The sequence below is a fragment of the Penicillium waksmanii genome (assembly GCF_028829765.1).
Source record: "Penicillium waksmanii strain IBT 27052 chromosome Unknown utg000002l:1.0-3326099.0:1.0-3328782.0, whole genome shotgun sequence".
Classification (NCBI taxonomy): domain Eukaryota; kingdom Fungi; phylum Ascomycota; class Eurotiomycetes; order Eurotiales; family Aspergillaceae; genus Penicillium; species Penicillium waksmanii.
The window spans coordinates 859,495-877,851 of NW_026643249.1; the positions used below are offsets into that span (position 1 = coordinate 859,495).

Genomic DNA, 18,357 nt, shown 5'->3' on the forward strand with positions numbered 1-18,357 from the left:
AAACACCATGTGTTACCTCAGTTGCTTGCAACTGACAGGTCAAGTCTCTCCTAACGGTTGCCAAGTCAACAAACCGGGGTACATACGAGGTGACACGATGAGTGTTAAAATCCGCTCCTATTCTGCCACTTGTAATACAGTTTCTCGCAAATCGGAACTGACCTACCACTATGTACATCCGATGTATGTCAGAACAAACCAATAATTGACGCATCGACTCAAACACAGTCAACACTGAAATCTACGGCTCTGTTGGTAACCCTGACACGATCCGATTCCACTTGATCTTCTCGAAGAAGACAGGGACTCATTCAGGCCCAGTGTGTCGGCAACATTCGCCACCGGTGGGATACATACTGTATGTACATACTCGTAGATACCCTGCCACATTCCATCTGCCCCGTCAACGTCATTCTGTAATTCAGATTTCGCAGCTTTACTCCGTAATCTACTGTACAATGTAAATGGTATCCACTGAGGGCTCCAATTTAGATTACGTGGATCCATGATGATTATGATGTGAATTATGATGATGGGTATGATGATAGACATGTCTGAAACGGGCTGGATCTGCCAACGAACGCGGGTGCGGTGGGGTCCGGCGCTTGCAACCCACCTTTTCGATTTCTATTTCCGTTCCTGACCAGCGCGAAAGCATTGGTTCTGGAGCTCTGGATGGTCGGAGGGATGTTCTGGGCCGATTTCTTTTTTTGGTCTCTGTCTTTAGTCATTCTATTTTCAGATTCGAGTTTCTTAAGCAACGCCTGTTCTGCACGCGCGTGTTCTGGGTAAGTGGCGGGTGCAATCAGCGTAATCAGTTGTGTTAGCAATGGGCAAACGCTTTCTGAATCAACTAGATCCAGTGGCGTCGGGGGATTCGAGACGAGAGCTATCGAGGGTGCCTGTGCCATTAGTCTTGAATTCAGGTCTAGCTTGTCTCTACTATGCTTATACTACGGAGCAATGTAGGACCATCCATTGACCTAGTAAATCTTCAATTCCAATGTCTATACTGCCTAGGTGCTAGTAGAGAATTGAATCTGTACTTATTGTTTGATAAAAATAGTCAACTTCCAAGGTTTATTCCAAGGTTGCTACTGGTAGTGGCTGGGAAGTACTACCAGTACTTACTGGCAATATGCTACTCTGTCCATCTGAGCAGGTACTCGTATATATCTCCGCCCACAGTGACACCCACACCTGGGGTGCAATTCCGTACTACTAGTACTATCACCAATCCATCATGATTAACCACCTGAGCACACCAATTGTACTACTACTACCCCCCCCTACAACTACACTACTTTCCAACAGTCACGAGGCCGAGTCAGAGATGAATCATAAAATGGCCACCTCCAATTGGCTCGAATCGACCAGGAGGCCCACCTGCGACGAAAAAAAAGAACATCAAGGAGTCGCTGAGATGTCATCGGCTCCATGATGCACCATGAGCAAGCGCTCTTTCGAGGAGTTAAGGGGTCCTCCCGAAACAGATCACAATGGTCTGCTGGCCATCCAAGATTTGCTCTCTCCCGATGAGCGAGAGCCAACTCCACCATCCGGTCCCTCAGGTTCCAAGAAGCCCCGGAACTTCATCGCCACGGTGGTGCGCAATCCCCAATGTCCCTGATCGAACTGGAGAAAACGGCTAATACCAAACATAGGCCTGCGAAACATGTCGCCTGAAGAAAACCCGATGCGACGAGTCGCGGCCGAGATGCGGGCTCTGCAAGACCCTCGGTCTCGAGTGTGTTTACAATGAGCGCAAATCATCCAAGTAAGCCCAACCCAATAGATGGCCTTGCTTCGTCCAAATTCGAATGCATATCAATTTTGATACATGGGGAACTGTAGCTAATCAAATCAAAAGACGAGACCAATCTCTAACGATGATCATGAGTACTCTACATCGCCTGGAGACAAAATTGGAGAACATTCCATCATCCATATTAAATGATATTCGTGGCCAAGTGCACCATGTTGTCGATAGTCCCAACTCGGCGCATCAATCGCCCGCAGTTCGCGATGACAATAAGCCGGTGGCGATGTCAACATCGCTCAGCTTCACCCCCGCAGCTGGGGATGGATATGACTTTGACTTTGAAGAGAACAACGCTACACCAGATGCCTCCGGCCGTACCTCTATCTCATTCAGCCAACACGGAGTTATTCTCTGGCCGGGTGCGCGGCAGATTCTTCCTGATAAATTGCTTAATTCCTACAAATTGCTTGGAAAGAACTACGTGATCGAACTGGAGTCGACGCGACCACCACTCCCGATGTTCACCGACCCATTTCCCCTACATGCCGGAGAGCACTGGCTGGAAGTTCTCCCTATCACAATGATCAAGGGCCTGGCCGATGCCTTTTTTCAGTGTGTTCAACCCCTTTACTCCAATCATGGACAAGAGCTTTTTCTTCTCCTTTACCCTTGGCTCTGCTATTGAAAGCAACTTCGGGTATACCATGGAGAGCTGTATAGTTCTCAATGTTCTTGCATTGGGCTGTTTGGCTGTATTGGCATACCAGGAGGGAAACTATCCACTGTCTGATTCTCATGGAACGCATTTCGAGCCACCGGATTGGATGAATGTGGTATACGAGGAACAGTCTGGGCTGAGGTTTTTCAACGAGGCGCGTCGACGCATTGGCTTCTTGATGTGCGACAACGACATACAAAGCTGCCAATTCTATATGCTATCCTCGTATGTACCTCGCCACTACTCACAACAGATTCCATACTAACCGCCAACAGCGTATATTATAGCCAGATACTCCGGCCAATGGACGCCTGGGCTATGATCCATCGCGCTGCAACATGTTGTCTATCAATGCTAACGAAGTAAGTAATGCTTTCTTCCATTCATCCGTGTGAATTCAAAGTGCAACATGCTAATCAAGCTCTAGTCATGATGTGAACTTCGACCAATGGGAAGGCGACATGAAGTCCCGCGTCTACTGGAACTGTCTCATGAACGAAACCATCCTTGTCCAAGAACTTCACCTCCCACCAAGTGGTCTATCGCGCCTCGAAGAGCGAGTTCCAATACCCAAGTTCATCGGCTTCCAAGCAACAGGCTACATTTCAACCCGATACCCATCATCGACCGTAGTCGACGATTCCTACTTCCAATACCACTTCCTCGCACAGGTGGCCCATCGAATTATTCTCACTCGCATCCGCCATTCCCTCTACTTCTACTGTTTGTCAAACCACAACGAGTATTTACTGCTATCGAATATAGCTAACAGCTCACTAGCCGACTCGGGGGCAATCCCTTTGCCCGCCGTCAATACCGAACTCCACCACCAACTTGAACAATGGCGCACCAACCTCCCACCCGCCATCAAATTCTCCGACCCCCAACCAGCAACTTCACATCCCACGCCTGCCGACCCTTCAACTTCCATCCACCCGTCACCATCTTCAGTTGCATCTCCAATCCCCGCTTCGCCTAGACCACAAGATTCACTTCGTCCCCTCTCCCCAGCAGTAGCGGTCACAGACGCAATGCTGCGCGGCCGACATATGATCGCTCAGTTCCACATCGGCCGACCATATCTGTACAAGGCACTTCGAATCCCGAATCTCCTCACCGATGATGATCTAGAGCAGATCAAGAGTGGGTTACAGAATGCTATGGACTGGCCTGTCACGCAGGGGATATTCCGGAAGATGACGAGTTGCATCCCGATCAAATTTGCCTTCTGTTCACAGTGAGTCATCCTATCCTTCAATAGCTTTTTCTTTTATTTTTACTCCTCTACCGGACTAAGCTGATAAATATCCGTGATAGATTTTTTGGACAGATCCTGCTCTTCTATTGCATTGCACACTCTCCTAGCGCACGGGTCCGTGATACATTGCCTGCAGGCTGGGAGCGCTGGAATGAGGAGATGTTGCATTTCCTGGATGACTGCGCACGACATAGTCCTGCCGTGGCGCAGGATCTTGAATTGCTGCGGTTATTGTGGCCGGTGCATGAGTAAATGCGTCTGCTACAGTTCTGTATATTGGCCTTGTTGGCGTATCTTTCTTTTTCTTTTTGTGATGATGGGTATGGCCTCTTTAAATGTTATTTGCATGGAGTTGACTGAGTTGGGGTGTTTACTTTGCAAAAGCTTTGCGACGATACAGACAATAATGATAGATTTCGAATTCTATACCAACAGATATTTACGGCGGCGTGTTCATGAAAAAGGGTATTGCGGAACAAAATCCCCCCTCTTGTAATGTGCAGCAAATGGGAAGAGTCTGCTAGCTAGGCAGCATGAAGCCATACCATAGAAGACAGAAACGGCATGCAAATAAAAGAAACGATGATTAAAATTCTCCAAAGTTTATAGGGCCCATTCGTTTGAGGCGTCCGAAGCTGTTATGAAGGGTTTGTCGATTTGCTTGATGGCATGGTCACCACATAAAATGCTAGTAGATCGGTTAGTACGGGAAACAGGCTAGGAGAAATAAAGTAGAAACTTACCAAGCTTCGGCAACAAGTCCGTCTAGTTCTTTGACAATCTCTTCCCTCCGCGACGTAGAGATATCGCCCTTGCTGAGCTGTGCCTGCAAATCTCGAATATATTTCTTCTTTCCTCCAGCGCCTTCCAGAACCTCCTTGCCTAAGCAGTCGCTATGGAAAGCGTGCTGGCATGGAAAGACGAAGAATTGACGACTCAGCAAGGGTAGTGAGCAGATCCAGCATTTCTCACCAGGTTCCACGATTGCGTAACGGGAATCTAGGTCGGAAATCTCATTGCGAATTTTCCGGGCCGTCTGTGCTGAGTTATCCATCTCTCGGCGTAATTCATCAATGTGGCGCGAATATTCTTCCAAGGCAGCGCAGATTTCATCTTTGAAGTCGTCAATGACAACGAAGTCAGGGAAAAAGGGGATGAGATCCTCGATGCGAAGAAGTTCACAGCGGCCCAGAAATGCCATTGCATCTTTGATACCTGTCCCTGGCTGTCGGATCTTTTTCTCGGCTACCAGTAGCCACAGTTTCTTGCGGAGCTTGTTGTTGCCTTCAGGGCGGTCCGCAACGATGGCTGCAAGATCGATGTCGTTGTGGTCCAAAGCCAGCTCTACTGCCTGCAGGTACTGGCCCATAGCGCTGTAGATATGAATGCATGACTGGACTCGCTTGTGCTGAATACAGAGTCGGAGGGCAAAGTCTGCGTCGTAGGGAGGTGGTGAAGATGGCTGTGTCTGGAGATATGTGAGAAGTCCACCTTCAGAGGAAGATGGACTCGAGGCATGAATTGAGATGAGCGTGTTGTGCACAGCTGCGGATGGCTTAGGATGGTTGATGATGATGTAATTCAGGTAGCGAACTGCCTGATTCTGGCTGAGGGAGACATTGGTCGTCTTGTTGTAATTCAATAGGGCGGGGATGAGCTTCTCGGGGTCGAGATTCGTTTGCCGCATGAGGATCTCTATTAAACCGGTAGCAGTATGCGTCATGAGCACACTGCTATACTTGTAAAAGACATCAGGCTCGCTTTGCCGTTGTAGGACGTTGAGAGCCTCCGACCACTTTTCTCTTTGAATCCAATATGTTAAAACGTAGTTATGGTCGTTGGCAGCGGTTGCAAAGAAGAGCAGCTCTTCTTCTCGCCCATGGCTGCTAATGATGTCGTAGGCGGTCTTTTTGTCCAGGTCTGATTTGTAGTTCTTCACGAATTCCTGGAACTCCTTTCGGACACTGCCGAGTTGATCCTGAATCTCCCCAGGGGTAACACCTTCAATCAATTCTGCCTTCGTAGCAATATCATCATCCAAAGAATTCAACTTTGACATAAAAAGTTCCACAAGCCAACTGGCTACCATCAATCTCTGCATGATAGATGCTTTCTTGTACATCGATAGTTGCGAAAGCAAGTATTTTCTCAGGGCATCGTGTTCCTTGTTGTCCACCATGGTCAAGCACACCTCCTCAAATCCCTTGCTGCTCTTGCCCCATACTTTGGCGGCTTCGAGGAAATTGCCTTCTCCGGCCAGGAAATCGCCCGATGCAGTCAAGATAGCGTCTCTCTGAGCCTGGCTCTTGGCAAAATGAAGTGCCTCGTCGAACTTCGTCTCCTTCAGAAGAACTTTCCACACGTCCCTATCTTCGTCGTTGGCTACAACCTCGAAGATTTCTTGGCCGGTGAAGAGCCAGTAAGTGTTTTGTGTCAGATCAGTCAGAAGACCCAAGGCACTTTGTCTAGGCTCCAGAACAGCCTCATCGTACACAATCTCCCCATTGAGGCGATTGACGGCAACCACTCTACCCTCGACAAGTGCCAACACATGCCATTGGGACAAGGTCACAGCAGAAATAGGATCCTGTATTAGCTTCTTACCACCCCGGGCAGATTGGGAGGCAGGAAACTTCGATCGGGAAATCATTTTGGCCTTTTCAAATGGGGCTGAGGATGCAAGCTGGCCATGGTAGATACCCTGTGAGCTAAGCCATGCAAACTCCTTTTCGGTATACCCCTCGGCAGGAGTTCCAGATGAGGAGGACGAGGAAACAACCAGCGAAGAAGGCGCAGAGGCAGAGGGATTCGAAACATCATGCGTCGATGGCGTTTCGCGTTGAAACAGATCTGTATATATAGACCCGCCGCCTTCGCGCCCGTGCTTCGCAGATCCCGTGCGACCTAAGAAGTGCGTCAACTTCCCGTATGTCGCGAGAAGAATTCGCCTTTGCTCGGGCTTTGAGGGGACAGGTTCAACAGAGATTCCAGTCACTGGGGAAGCTTCCGGCACTTTGTAAACCGCAGTGACATATTTCTCCTCGCGTCGATAGAACTCCGTAGACGGCTCGATGTAGGTCTCATAGACATTGCCATCGGTGGCACCTAGTAAGATTTCACGCGTAGAGGCAGTCGGCAGAGAGGGGTTCCAGGCAACACTTTCGATGGATACACCCTTTAATCGGGACAAGGCCTTGGGCTGTCGCGACTGGGTGTGGAGGTAGTAGTTCTCGCCGAGAGTGGTGCTGATAATCAGGTGAGACGCAGAGGGATCGAGAAATATGCGCCGGATGAGACCGGTCTCCGAGGACTTCTTAGGGAGGTCGATATCTGCGGTGAGGGAACACAGTTAAGCTCCGAACGATGCGGCTAGCATTGCGGGGTGGGAGATCGCATACCATCAATATCCTCAGGGGTGTCTAGATCGATCCGAAGAATTCGGTTTGTAGAAAGGGCTAGCACTAGGACATTGTTGGCGACTTGGGCTGCCACGAAGTCCGCGGCGATCTGGAACTGTAGCTGCACTCGTTGCACGTCGAAGATGGGGAGGGAGTCGTCTGCGGGCTCCGTAAGGTTGTTGGGAGCAACATAACTGCTGGATCCTTCCAGCGCCATGATGCGCAAGATCCAACTATATCATGCCGAGCGTCCAAAGAATAGGAGAAAGCTAGTGAGCTTCGGATTGAGCTTGATGGCGGGAAGAGGACTGGGAGCTGGTGGAGTGGAATGCGGAGGGCTGGGCTGGTTTCAGTTTTGCCTGAGGCCCCAAGGCTGCCACCGCGGGATTACATAGTAACACATAGTTAATAGCCTGAGTTGACAGCTAAACTACTAGCTGGCAAAAAGATGGATTAGAAGGTTACATAAATTGTCTATTGATTTATCAAATATTTCCACTGGTTTATTGCTGGGGTATCATCCATAGTCAAGATGCAATAGTTGGAAAGATATACATGAAACTGTGGGGGTATCTCCGAATGCAACTCGGCATCACATCACAACACACTCTCGCTCCGGCTTTCGGGTCTTCTCTTTCACCTTCTCCTTCGACTTGTCCTTTGTCTTGTCCCTTGTGGCGCGGTCTTTCGTTCGGCCTCTGCCAGTCTTCTCTTTACTGTCGTATGCGGCAGGACCAAGTTTCATTTCATCTGGGATTGTCTCATCTACCTCATTGGCAGACTCATCCCCTTCCCCATCACTGGTGAACCTATCCTTGCTCAATCGCCCAGTAAAGCGGGAAAAAGTTGTACCGATCTTGTTATCCCCGGTCTGGCTGGCGGCTCGGCTACCGGCGCGACTCCCTGGGTTGCTCTTGGAATTGCGTGAACCCCGTCGGAAACTAAATGAGTTCTTTGGCGCTTCTTCTTCCATGGGGGCTAACTTTGGCGACATGGACGATATTGATCGTGCCTGGGGACCGGTGGGTGCTGTCTCGGAGAAGATCACACTGGAAGGTCTTCTCCCGGTACTATTCAAGGCTTGGGCGCTCGGGCTATCAGGAGCAGTGATTTCAAAACTGGGCCGAGCAGAGTTCACTTCGGTCACGCTTCCATCTGTTTCATTTCCAGAAACGTATCGGTATTTCTGGGCGATGTCGGCCATGTCCACGTCAAGAGTAGCATCGGATGCACGTGACGAGGGTGCTTTGTTGGGAAGATTAGCCAGCGAGGCGTCTTGGTTAATAGGAAGAATTTGGTAAAATAGAAGATAAGGTGACTCCGTCCTCAATGCAGTTTCAATATCAATGAGGGTCACTCGTTCTGCAGCGAGATCATCGAAGCGCATCCAGTGTTTCGGCGTCTCAAGCATGTCGGAGCTACCACTAGAGGTGGAGGGTGTAAGGTTGGCACTGGTCCCACGGACTATGGAAATATAGTGTCCCGAGTCGACGGAGTTGCCGCGATGACAGACCATTGCCTGGAGAGAAAGCTTGAAATTCCCATAAATCGGTGCATCTGCATCCATGTTGTCATCTTGGATAAAATGAGGCAGACCGATCTCAGTTGGAATGTCGATGTATGTATCCCGTCGAGTGGCGTTCCCGTTTGGAGTAAAGGAATAGCGCTTCAAACACATGCCAAGAATGGGTCGTTTGGAAGCAAAGTGTGCTGCCACTTGAGCATCGTTTGTCGGTGAATTCTCCGTGTACCATGCTGTACGGACATAGACGTCAGTTTGATGTCACCTCGGGCGAGGAATGGGAGAACGTACGGATCAGACTGAAGAATTGCCAAGCTGGCATCATTACTTCCTTCCTAAATATGCCTCTTCGCTGTTGGGGGTCTGAACCTGATGGGGGCTGATTATTCGTCGTTACATCTGTTGGATCGGGAATAAATCGTTCTTGAACAATGCTGTCTCGCCGGGTAATCCCTCTTCTTGGCATAGTTTCGGAGGTATCTGAAACGGATGTCCATGGGCTGGGCCGCTCAACCTGGGGCGAGTTAGATTGAGCTGGGGATAGAGTCGGTGTTGTTTCAATTTCCTCGATATGTGCTGTAAAACCCTTCGAAATAGACATTGAATCCACAGAGCGAACGGAGCTAACGGTATTCCGCCGTTCTAAATGCCGCTTCACTTCAATTCGATTGTTGAAGTAAGCTTCCAAGCAGTCTTCGAGGGTCAGGGTTGACCCATCAGTGGGTTCGGGTGGAAGGGCCACCTCAAGTAGTCTTTCGTTAATGAACTTGTGGTCATCACTGGCATCTTCCTTTCCAGTGTGATAGATGTCCATTTTGAGGGTGAGGAGAGGAAGCTCAAGTGCTCCCGTTATGAAAGTGAATGCTTCAGAGGCGTCCTGCTGTCGGAGGTTGGCTGCATCAGGCCAGCCACATTCTGCGAGGGCTTCTTGTATATGCTTGGTCTGTATATTTGATTAGTTCAAAGTACCGACACAGCAATATTGATCCAATGAGTAATGACTTACAATGTCTGTGGTAATAAGCCTTCCGCTTCGCAACATATTCACCCAGAACCGCAGCAAAACAGCCAGTTTCCGGCGAGGTTCGTCGTTGAAGGATTTATACAAGATGGCCTCGAAGCAGTCGAGCCGCGCAAACATGGCAAAAAGGAGCGCATCTAGATAGCACGTCACGCCGCTTCTGTTTTCGGCACCAAGCAGCTTTGTATTGGGCGTGTAGCTCCGGATGATACCCTCAATCGAATCTTCCAGTAATAACAGCAGAGCGACAGCGGTGTCTACATCCCCATTTGCAGAAGTGAGCGCATAACTGAAATTCTTCTCTTCTAAAGTCGTGATTCCTAGTGCTCGGATCCGCTTTTCGATAATTTTGACCTATGTAGGAACCAAAGTCATTAGATAGCCCAGTAACAGGTAAGTCGAAATGTGGGGGCAGTACCTTCTTCTGGTGCTCTTGATCGTCGTCCTTGGTAGCATGGGGGGTGAAAAAGCCTCGGAGTACTGGTCGAGCCAGTTCATTTGAGCCCTGAAAGTACGCAACATTAGTAAACAGGTTTCTTCACAGTAGCTATTTACTGGGTTTCAGATCATCGCCGGATAAGTACCTCCTCTTTGCTCTGTCGCGATCGACTGTGCCGATCGCGGCGGGTTGTTAAAAATCGGTGGATTCCACTCATGGCAGAGATATTCCCTTAGCGACAAGGGGTGCTTTGGATCGTTTTAGATCGTTGGAAGTGGAAGTTTGGAGAGGCGGCGACATGCGGGGGAGGAGAGCTCTGGGTTAGGAGCTTAGTTGAGGCTGTAGGATTCCCATGAGGCGCACGAAGACCCCATCATCTGCCAAGTACTTCTGACACTGACACGGGGCAAAATACTAAAGGGCCAGTCAGGATGCGTGAGATTTGTGCATGCGAAATGATAGGGAAAAGGTCTCACGGGTCGATCTAATGACCAATGGAAGCTAAACTGTTGATCACTTACCGCGGGGCAGTTTGCGCCGTCACCGCCTGATTTGTCAGGTGTCTGTCAGGTGATACACGTGATCAGAACCCGCCCCGAAATTTGTTTGTCGCGACGGACCACCTCGATGAATCTCCGAATCCAGCAACATCACATTATACACAAAATGGCTGCCAGGGAGCCATCCAGATACCTGGCTAAGGCTCTGCCGAGGGCATTTGCCCCATCAGCCCGCCCCCAGGCCTTTATTGGCCGACGCAATGCCTCCGACTCGGCCCCGACTCGACGTTTGTCGGACGAGCTGGAGACAGCCTCGTCTTTGACCTCCAAGGTCTCCGACAGCGCAGCGGAATCGTTCGACCCAGTTTCTCGAGCCAGTGCTCGCAGGTCCCAGCTTCCTCGCAGTCGGTATGTGATGGTCTCATGAGAATTTCGACTCCCTACCCGCAAGAACAAGGAAGTCTCTCACGACAGCATAAGCTAATATCGTCCTCCCAACTTTTAGATACCAATTCCGATCCCCTAAATATTACCGCGGTCCTCTCCACCCTCACCAACCCCCTGCTCCCTCCGATCCCTCTTCCCGCCTGTTCGTTCCCGGACCTTTCTCTCTCCCGCGCACCGAGCAGACCTACAACGCGACAGTCGCATCAGATATCATGACTCTGTGCTACGTGCATACACCACCCGGATTCAAGGCTCCCGTTAAGGCCCCGCGACTGCGCGAGTGGGATGACAGCTCCCCCTATCATAAGAACCGTCCCCTCCGTGGGCCCCGTGGCGGTGATGTGCTGCGATTACTCCGCAAGCCAATTCGGTTCAACAACATCCCCAAGATTGAGCGGATCACTGTTCACAGTTACGTTAAGCAGGCAGCACAGGAGAACTCGTCTTGGATCCATGTCGCCGGTATCGCGATCCAGGCCATCTCCAATGTCCGTGTCGAGACCTTCAAGTCGAAGTCTGCCGTTGCTACTTGGAGCATTGCCCCTGGTCGCGACACCGTCGCCGTCAAGGCGGAGTTGCAGGGCGAGACGATGCACCACTTCCTTGGAAAGCTGATTGATGTTGTTCTGCCTCGTATGAAGGATTGGCAAGGTATCAAGGGTAGCAGTGGTGATAGCAGTGGAAACATTACTTTCGGTCTGGAACCGGAGCATGTTGCCCTGTTCCCCGAGATCGAGGTCAACTATGATATGTGAGTTTTCCTCATAGCGTTTAGGCTTATTTCTTGCTACTAGTTACTGACTCTTCTCAAGGTATCCTCCCAAGATGATCCCGGGTTGCCACATTACCCTCCACACCACTGCCAAGGCGGACAAGGATGCCCGACTCCTCCTGAGTGCCATGGGCGTTCCTTTCTATGGAAAGATCGTCCAGTAAGGGGTTAATGGGACCGTATTTCCCAAAAAACACTCGCTTGTCTTTGGCATATGGCGTTGTGTTACTATCCAACCTGTAACTTTAGAGGTGACCTGCATAGTGGTCACTGTGATTCCAAACCTGTGTATTATCTCATTAACATCATCTTTCAAATCAAGCGTCAATTACAGTTAACTTCAATATCGTAAACTAAAAATTGTGTATTTTAAGACAGCGTTGCTCATTACAGTGGATGGTTGTTTTCAATACGAAAACTAGCATCGTAGACGTGACAGTTAATTTAAAAAGTCTAGTCCCCCTATCCAATCGATTCAGTAGCCGAAAGAAGCGACCCCAAGATAGCTCAACATTTAACTTAATCACCATCTTACACATCAAGGGGAAACATAACGAATGGGGCCAAGAGACGAAATGCGCATCACGTAATTGGCATAGCCAGGAACTTGCATTTCAGAAGCTCATCCGCACTGGGTCTCTTCTCATACTCATGTTGGAAGGTCATATCAAGAAACTCGCCCGCATCCTCACTAACATGTTCGGGAGTATGAGGGCGAGCCTTGTTACTACCGATAGCAAAGATGGCCTGCAGCTGACTGCAGTCTGGGAAGGGGTGAGCGCCAATGAACATTTCCACGACGAGACAGCCCAAACTCCAGATATCGGCCTTCTTGGTATGCGCTGTTTGGCGCACCACCTCTGGTGCCATCCAGTACACACTGCCTTGCATGGAAGGCCGGTGCATATGTCCAGCGCTGCCACCACCGGTACTGGCTCGAGAGCCGAGAACGGCGGATGCTTCGACGCGTTTGGAGATACCGAAATCGGAGATCTTGACGCCGCCCTTGTTGTCGACGAGGATGTTGGCTCCCTTGATGTCTCGGTGGATGATGTCACAGCTGTGCAGATACGACAGACCGGCTAGGATTTGCCGGACGAAGTTCTTGACTAGGGGCTCTTGGAAGGTGTTGTATTGCTTGAGCATGGTAGCGATGGAACCACCGGGCACATACTCCAAGAAAATGTTGAGATGCTGGTCATCGGTGCCAGTACCCAGGTATTGGACGATGTTGGGGTGATGCATCCCCTGCAGGAGTTCAATCTCGTGCTTGAGGGCAGTAACCATGAGGTTTTTGCGTTTGTCGAACTCTGTTCCTTGGGTAGCTGAGGGAATCTCGACCTGCTTAACGGCCATGAGTTCTCCAGTGATAGCATGGAGAGCCAAGAAGACACTTCCAAAAGAACCTTCACCGATGAGCGAACCCTTCATCCAGTTTTTGGGAGCAAAATTATTGCCTGCCAGGAAGTCATCCATCAAGCCTGCATCGTCCTCTTCTTCGCCCTCTTCATCCTCTTCACCCTCTTCACCTTCGCCTTCGCGCTCGCCAATCAGGACGCTCATACGTTCTTCATTAAATGAATCACCATCCGTTGCTGCAACACTCATGCTTTCATCCAGTATACTTTGGCGTGAGAGATTTGGCTCATCAGAGCTGCTCTCGAAGGAGACGTAGGATTTGCGATTCGGCTCGGTGGGAGATTCTTCCTGAAGGGGTTGAAGAGAGCTTGAGGCAATAGAATCGCGGTATGAGGTGTGAGGCAAATTAAACTTGGAAAGTGAGGGAGGCCGTGAGGCGCGTGCCGCTTGTGCCCCAGCTTGGGGCGGCTGGAACCACGAATCGGCAATGTTGGGCATAGGTGGGATAGGTGGGATAGGAGGTAGAGGAGGGAGTGGTGGCGCATCTTTGAGGCTTGAAGCAACACTGAAGTTACTAACAACACTCAGACGGCTCGCCGAACGACTATAGCGTTGGGATCTGCGCACAGTCTTTGCGATATCTTCACGATCATGACTGGGGAAGAACGATTGTAGTTCGTGAATGATCATCTCACTTGGAGGTCTCTGGCCGAAGAATGACCGTAACTTAGTAGCCACGGGGTTGCGCTCGCTGCCTGGAGACTGTTGACCCTGCTCGCCTGGAGTAGGCGACGGACGATGCCTAGGGCCCACAGGGGAGACTGGCTGCTTGGTATTGATGACATTCCATGGTTCTCCCGTGAGCTGCTGGATCTTATTCTTTTGGCGGAAGTTGGATTTGTTCATCGCGTTCTCATGAGTGACCTTGCTTTCATCGTAGGCAAGCTGGGATGCACGACGAAGCTCGTCCTGGTCTGGTTCTCCGGCATGGATCTTCCGGAGAATCAAACGACCACGTTCAGGCTTGTTCACGCCATCGCAAATCTGCAAGAGCTCGGCTTCAGTGAGTTTCCGGCAATTAGATAAGTCTGGTTCTAGGCCATCTAAGACATAGAAGCAGTAATTTCGGTATTGGTGTTCTGGGAGCTGCAGTTTCCTCAGTACTGATATAATGACCTCCTCCGGAGTTCTGCTGTTCCGGATATCGAGCACTTTAGTCTGTCCACCGGTGTATATAACACGGATTACAGGGCTATTTTGTGGGAGAGGACCCATAGTGAGACCATCAAGGCTGTTATTTCGAGGATGCGAGGCACCAGGAGTACTTGGGTTGCGTCCAGACCCTGAACCACTGGTGAGATAGCCATCCTTCCGCCAGGTCCGATCTGAATCAACCGGGGGCGAAGCAGGCTGCGAGGAAGATTTGTATCCATCCCGAGACCATCGCCGGCTGCTAAGACCCGAGCGAGTGCTTTCAGTTAACACTGCAGCTTCCATAGCCGCCAATTTTTTCTATCTCAGGTTAGTACATGGCAAGACTGAAAGGACCGGGGTTCGCGGGTTACCATATTCTTTTGCCTGGGGTCGACCATGGTCTTGTTTCGCAGCTGCTTGATAGCGACGAAAATGCGCACGCGGTCGCCCACCTTCTTTATACCCATTTCCTGCAGAATCTTTTGGTCGCAGTCGATTAAATTATCACCGTTGAAATTGTTCGCTTTGAGGGATCAGCATCCGCCCGAATTGCTCTGCGGGTCGAAAGGAAAGTTACCTCGGAAGAGCGACTCATATTGTCCGCACTTAATGCTGTGAAGCCATGCCACCACCTTCTTCTCATCCCAAGCCCTATATGAAGTCAGGAAACCTGCCATTTGCCCAAGATCTTTCCAATTTGATAGCTTACCGGACACCCAGTTGCTCATCGTGTCCCTCCGAGAACTCCGATTTGGTCGGGCTGGTGAATCCAAATCCCTCGGTCACTTTTGTTGCCGTCGCCGGTCTTTGGGAGGTTGAGTGAAAGGTGGTTGTAGAGCCTTGGGCTGTAGGCATGCCTAGGGAGGCCGAATATGGCGGTTGTGAAGCTAGCATCGTGAAGACGAGCTGCTAGGAGTCCAGCCTTTGTCCAAAGTATTCCTTCTTGATCTCTGGTTGGGCGATGGGGTTGAGCTCGATCGCAAGAGCCCTTTCTCCGCCTGCGGGCAAGAGCTTGTCGCGCCGGTCTCGATAGAAAGTCGTCGGAGGATGGCGGGGGTCAGCACATAGTACCGAAGGGAGGAAGCCTGTGGTTATTGGGTCTGTTAGATCGCGCGACTCTTTGGGACCAGTGAAGAGTGAACAGCGAATATTGGGCGTCGAGGCGTCAATGGGGGCCTGAGAGCGAGCCAAGGCTGACCGACACAGATGCTCGTACACAAACTGCGCAGAGAAGGCAGAGAGAAAAGAAGACAAAGGAGAGGGATTACATACCGGCACAATGGAAAACGTCTTTGTTCCCGAAGGCCGGAGGGGGACGATCGCGAAGTCTGAGCTTTTGGGGGGGGAAGAAGATGGAGATCGGGGAGGGAGCCACTTAGTGTGGTCGAGATCGGGCGTTTATCGCATGGAAACCCTGACAAACTCCCCACCGCAACAAATACGATCCAATCCAATGCTATTAACTCTACGTCCGGGAGATTGAGCGAGTTTTGTAGCGTTGGCTGAAACCTGAGACCGACGCACTCCATCAAGGGGTTGCTCACCGTCGTCTCAGCCTCCCCACGCGTTTCATGCCCATCGGAGGTGTCACGTCTCATCCCTTGCGACTCTGTCCTCTGTCCTACATGCCACAACGCGAGCTCGGACTCTGTTCTTGCCACTCAATTCAATAGTTCATGACAATCCGTTCGTCCTTCAGTCCAACTTCTTCTATTCAATCGTCAAAGAGATTCTTCTGGAGTGGGTTTCCGGCCGGCCCCACCGCTGAAACAGCGGATCTGAAGTCGGTCCTTACTGAGACCCAGTTGCATCTTGCCGATAGGTGTGGCCAAAAAACAGAGTTCCGTGGTTTCGCCCATGAACAAATTTAGAAGGGAAATAGGGCCGTGTGGCGCACTACGAATGAGACAAAACGGCATTCATTCATTTGGATATGGACCTGGATATCCAATGCTCCCAGCTCAACGTCGTGATGTCCCAAACCGCCTGTGATACTAGCAGCTGGGAGGATATAATGATACTAAACTGAAAGACCCGAGCAGACATCCGATGAACAGTATCCTGGGGGTTGAGGTGTGGGTACAATGAACTATAGAAGAGGAAGACTGCAAGAGACAAGAACATTCAAAGTTGCTGAACAGGGCATTTGCCAATACAGCTGAAGTCGAGTCTATTTCGTGGGCCAATTCAATAATCCATACACTGAATACTCAATGCAATTTCTTCGGCTTTCGACTTCATAGTCGCCCTAACCTAACTATCTATACACAGTGGTGTTGCAAAGGTTTGAAACCCCATATTGCCCACCATTATTGAATGCCAATGAGCTGAGATGGAATACATAGACCAATCTATTCCATCTTACGTAGCTACTAGTCCGCGATTAGAAGATGGAGACGAGAACAGTCAACATGGGGTTTCAAACTTTTGCAACGCCACCGTATGTGTCTTCACTCCCATCGATGGGAAAGAAAGTAAGATCTGGCAGCCGTCAATGCTTTTCTATGCAGTTCTGGTAACGGCTCTATTGTTTTCTGTATGTACAATCCCCAAATCATCTCTTCCCCCTCCCCCTTTTGGAGATGGTTCATGTGGCTTCATGTGGCTTCATGTGGCTTCTCCGCACCGGTGGAGCCTACTCACCGCGCGCCTTACCGCATGCATTCCCAACATTTCGCTTTGATTGCAGCTTTTTTGGCAATTTCTTCTAGACAGATTAATAATATCTCAAAAAGTCATTTCGATAGACCCTGGGAATTATCAACAGAACTTGATTAACCAAGCAATTGGTTTCATGCAATAATCAAGATGGCTTGGAGAGCTAAACCTATAGGAAACAATAAGAAAGAAAATCTATAAATATGTTTTATGGCATCTCTGCCCTCGTAAATGGCAAAGAATGTGCGAATTCAAGTTATAGACATGGGTATCCGATGCTAGCTCAACGATTCCAGATAGAAACCATTGTCGGAGTTTGCCTTACGAAACAGCAGCTTTTCTTGTCTCGTAGTATGGCCACAATAGATGACTGGCTTCCCTCATGGGCCCACAGCTGTGTATCACGGCGAATCTTAATTCAAATCATCGTCTTCCATGTTCCTAAAAGGATCATGGTCGAGCAATAGAATGACCGCAAAATTGCTCCCCTCCATATATGACTCAATCAAAGCTGCCTAGATATAATATTTCTTGCTATCTTCTGCTTCAGTTCTAGCTCCCAGCAGAACTTGAAGCTTCAGCATCCTCATCACCGTGAGATTTTGCGAAGACTAATGGGGGTGCCTCGATGATTTCGTATGTATCAGAGTAAGGGTCCGCGTTTTTTTAAGCAGCATCTTAGCCAGAACAATGTCGCTCTCTCCTATAGCGTACCATGAGTGGTAATCCTGTCTCCCTCCTCTATTCGAAGAGACAGCTATTTCTGAAGTCTACAATGGTTGAGTAGCAAAGTCACAATTGACTCGTACTCACCCCAAGCAGTCCAGGAATTTTATAGTGATATTTTTCTACGTCGGAAGCTTTGCCACCTTGAAATGCATTCTTTCCGGAGCCCGGGGGATAGGAGGGGATAGGAGTTCGGCCGAACCCATTCATTGGATTTAAGTCGACGCCTATAATAATGGAGTTGGTTGGCACTCCAAATCGCGAGTATTCACGTCTATGCCCAGACTCAGTTCTTCATTTATCATTTCTGTCTGTCCTTATGCTGCGGCTATTATAATATGTTCATTCCGTAGAGATAGTCTGTTATACATCTTCGCGAGATAGGGCCCAATGCAGGTGACATGATGCTATTTTTAAATTTGACTAATGCCAATGCTTGGCTAAAAGCTAATCGAATGACTTCAATATACGGAAATTCTTCAGAGTGGTGCTGGGAAAGCTTTCTTATTGCCTTGTGGTACCTGCTACATTAGGCAGGTGATTTTTGAGTGCTTTTCGGGGTCGCATAAGCTGAGAGACCCTG

The 18,357-nt window shown here is 49.7% G+C and overlaps 5 protein-coding genes across 5 annotated transcripts; 2 read left to right on the forward strand and 3 right to left on the reverse strand.

The window, feature by feature from the left end:
* Positions 1-1,447: 1,447 nt before the first annotated feature.
* N7481_001995 (uncharacterized protein) lies at positions 1,448-3,990 on the forward strand (the record flags this gene model as incomplete). The annotated part of the gene is made up of 8 exons (XM_057261214.1): positions 1,448-1,606; positions 1,665-1,777; positions 1,871-2,374; positions 2,451-2,705; positions 2,756-2,842; positions 2,908-3,203; positions 3,261-3,717; positions 3,798-3,990. The coding sequence occupies 8 exons, from the start codon at positions 1,448-1,450 to the stop codon at positions 3,988-3,990; spliced, it is 2,064 nt and encodes a 687-aa protein (XP_057126146.1).
* A 487-nt stretch (positions 3,991-4,477) lies between these two features.
* Positions 4,478-7,353, reverse strand: N7481_001996 (vacuolar protein sorting protein DigA; the record flags this gene model as incomplete). Its single annotated transcript, XM_057261215.1, has 2 exons — positions 4,478-7,068; positions 7,137-7,353. 2 exons carry the CDS (start codon positions 7,351-7,353, stop codon positions 4,478-4,480), a joined length of 2,808 nt encoding a protein of 935 aa, XP_057126147.1.
* Positions 7,354-7,728: 375 nt separating this feature from the next.
* Positions 7,729-9,799, reverse strand: N7481_001997 (ubiquitin C-terminal hydrolase family protein; the record flags this gene model as incomplete). The annotated part of the gene is made up of 3 exons (XM_057261216.1): positions 7,729-8,891; positions 8,950-9,601; positions 9,665-9,799. The coding sequence occupies 3 exons, from the start codon at positions 9,797-9,799 to the stop codon at positions 7,729-7,731; spliced, it is 1,950 nt and encodes a 649-aa protein (XP_057126148.1).
* A 946-nt stretch (positions 9,800-10,745) lies between these two features.
* N7481_001998 (mitochondrial 54S ribosomal protein uL5m) lies at positions 10,746-12,001 on the forward strand (the record flags this gene model as incomplete). The annotated part of the gene is made up of 3 exons (XM_057261217.1): positions 10,746-11,026; positions 11,124-11,816; positions 11,878-12,001. The coding sequence occupies 3 exons, from the start codon at positions 10,746-10,748 to the stop codon at positions 11,999-12,001; spliced, it is 1,098 nt and encodes a 365-aa protein (XP_057126149.1).
* A 418-nt stretch (positions 12,002-12,419) lies between these two features.
* On the reverse strand, positions 12,420-15,284 carry N7481_001999 (STE11 family mitogen-activated protein kinase kinase kinase; the record flags this gene model as incomplete). The annotated part of the gene is made up of 4 exons (XM_057261218.1): positions 12,420-14,708; positions 14,762-14,913; positions 14,968-15,041; positions 15,100-15,284. 4 exons carry the CDS (start codon positions 15,282-15,284, stop codon positions 12,420-12,422), a joined length of 2,700 nt encoding a protein of 899 aa, XP_057126150.1.
* Positions 15,285-18,357: the final 3,073 nt, after the last annotated feature.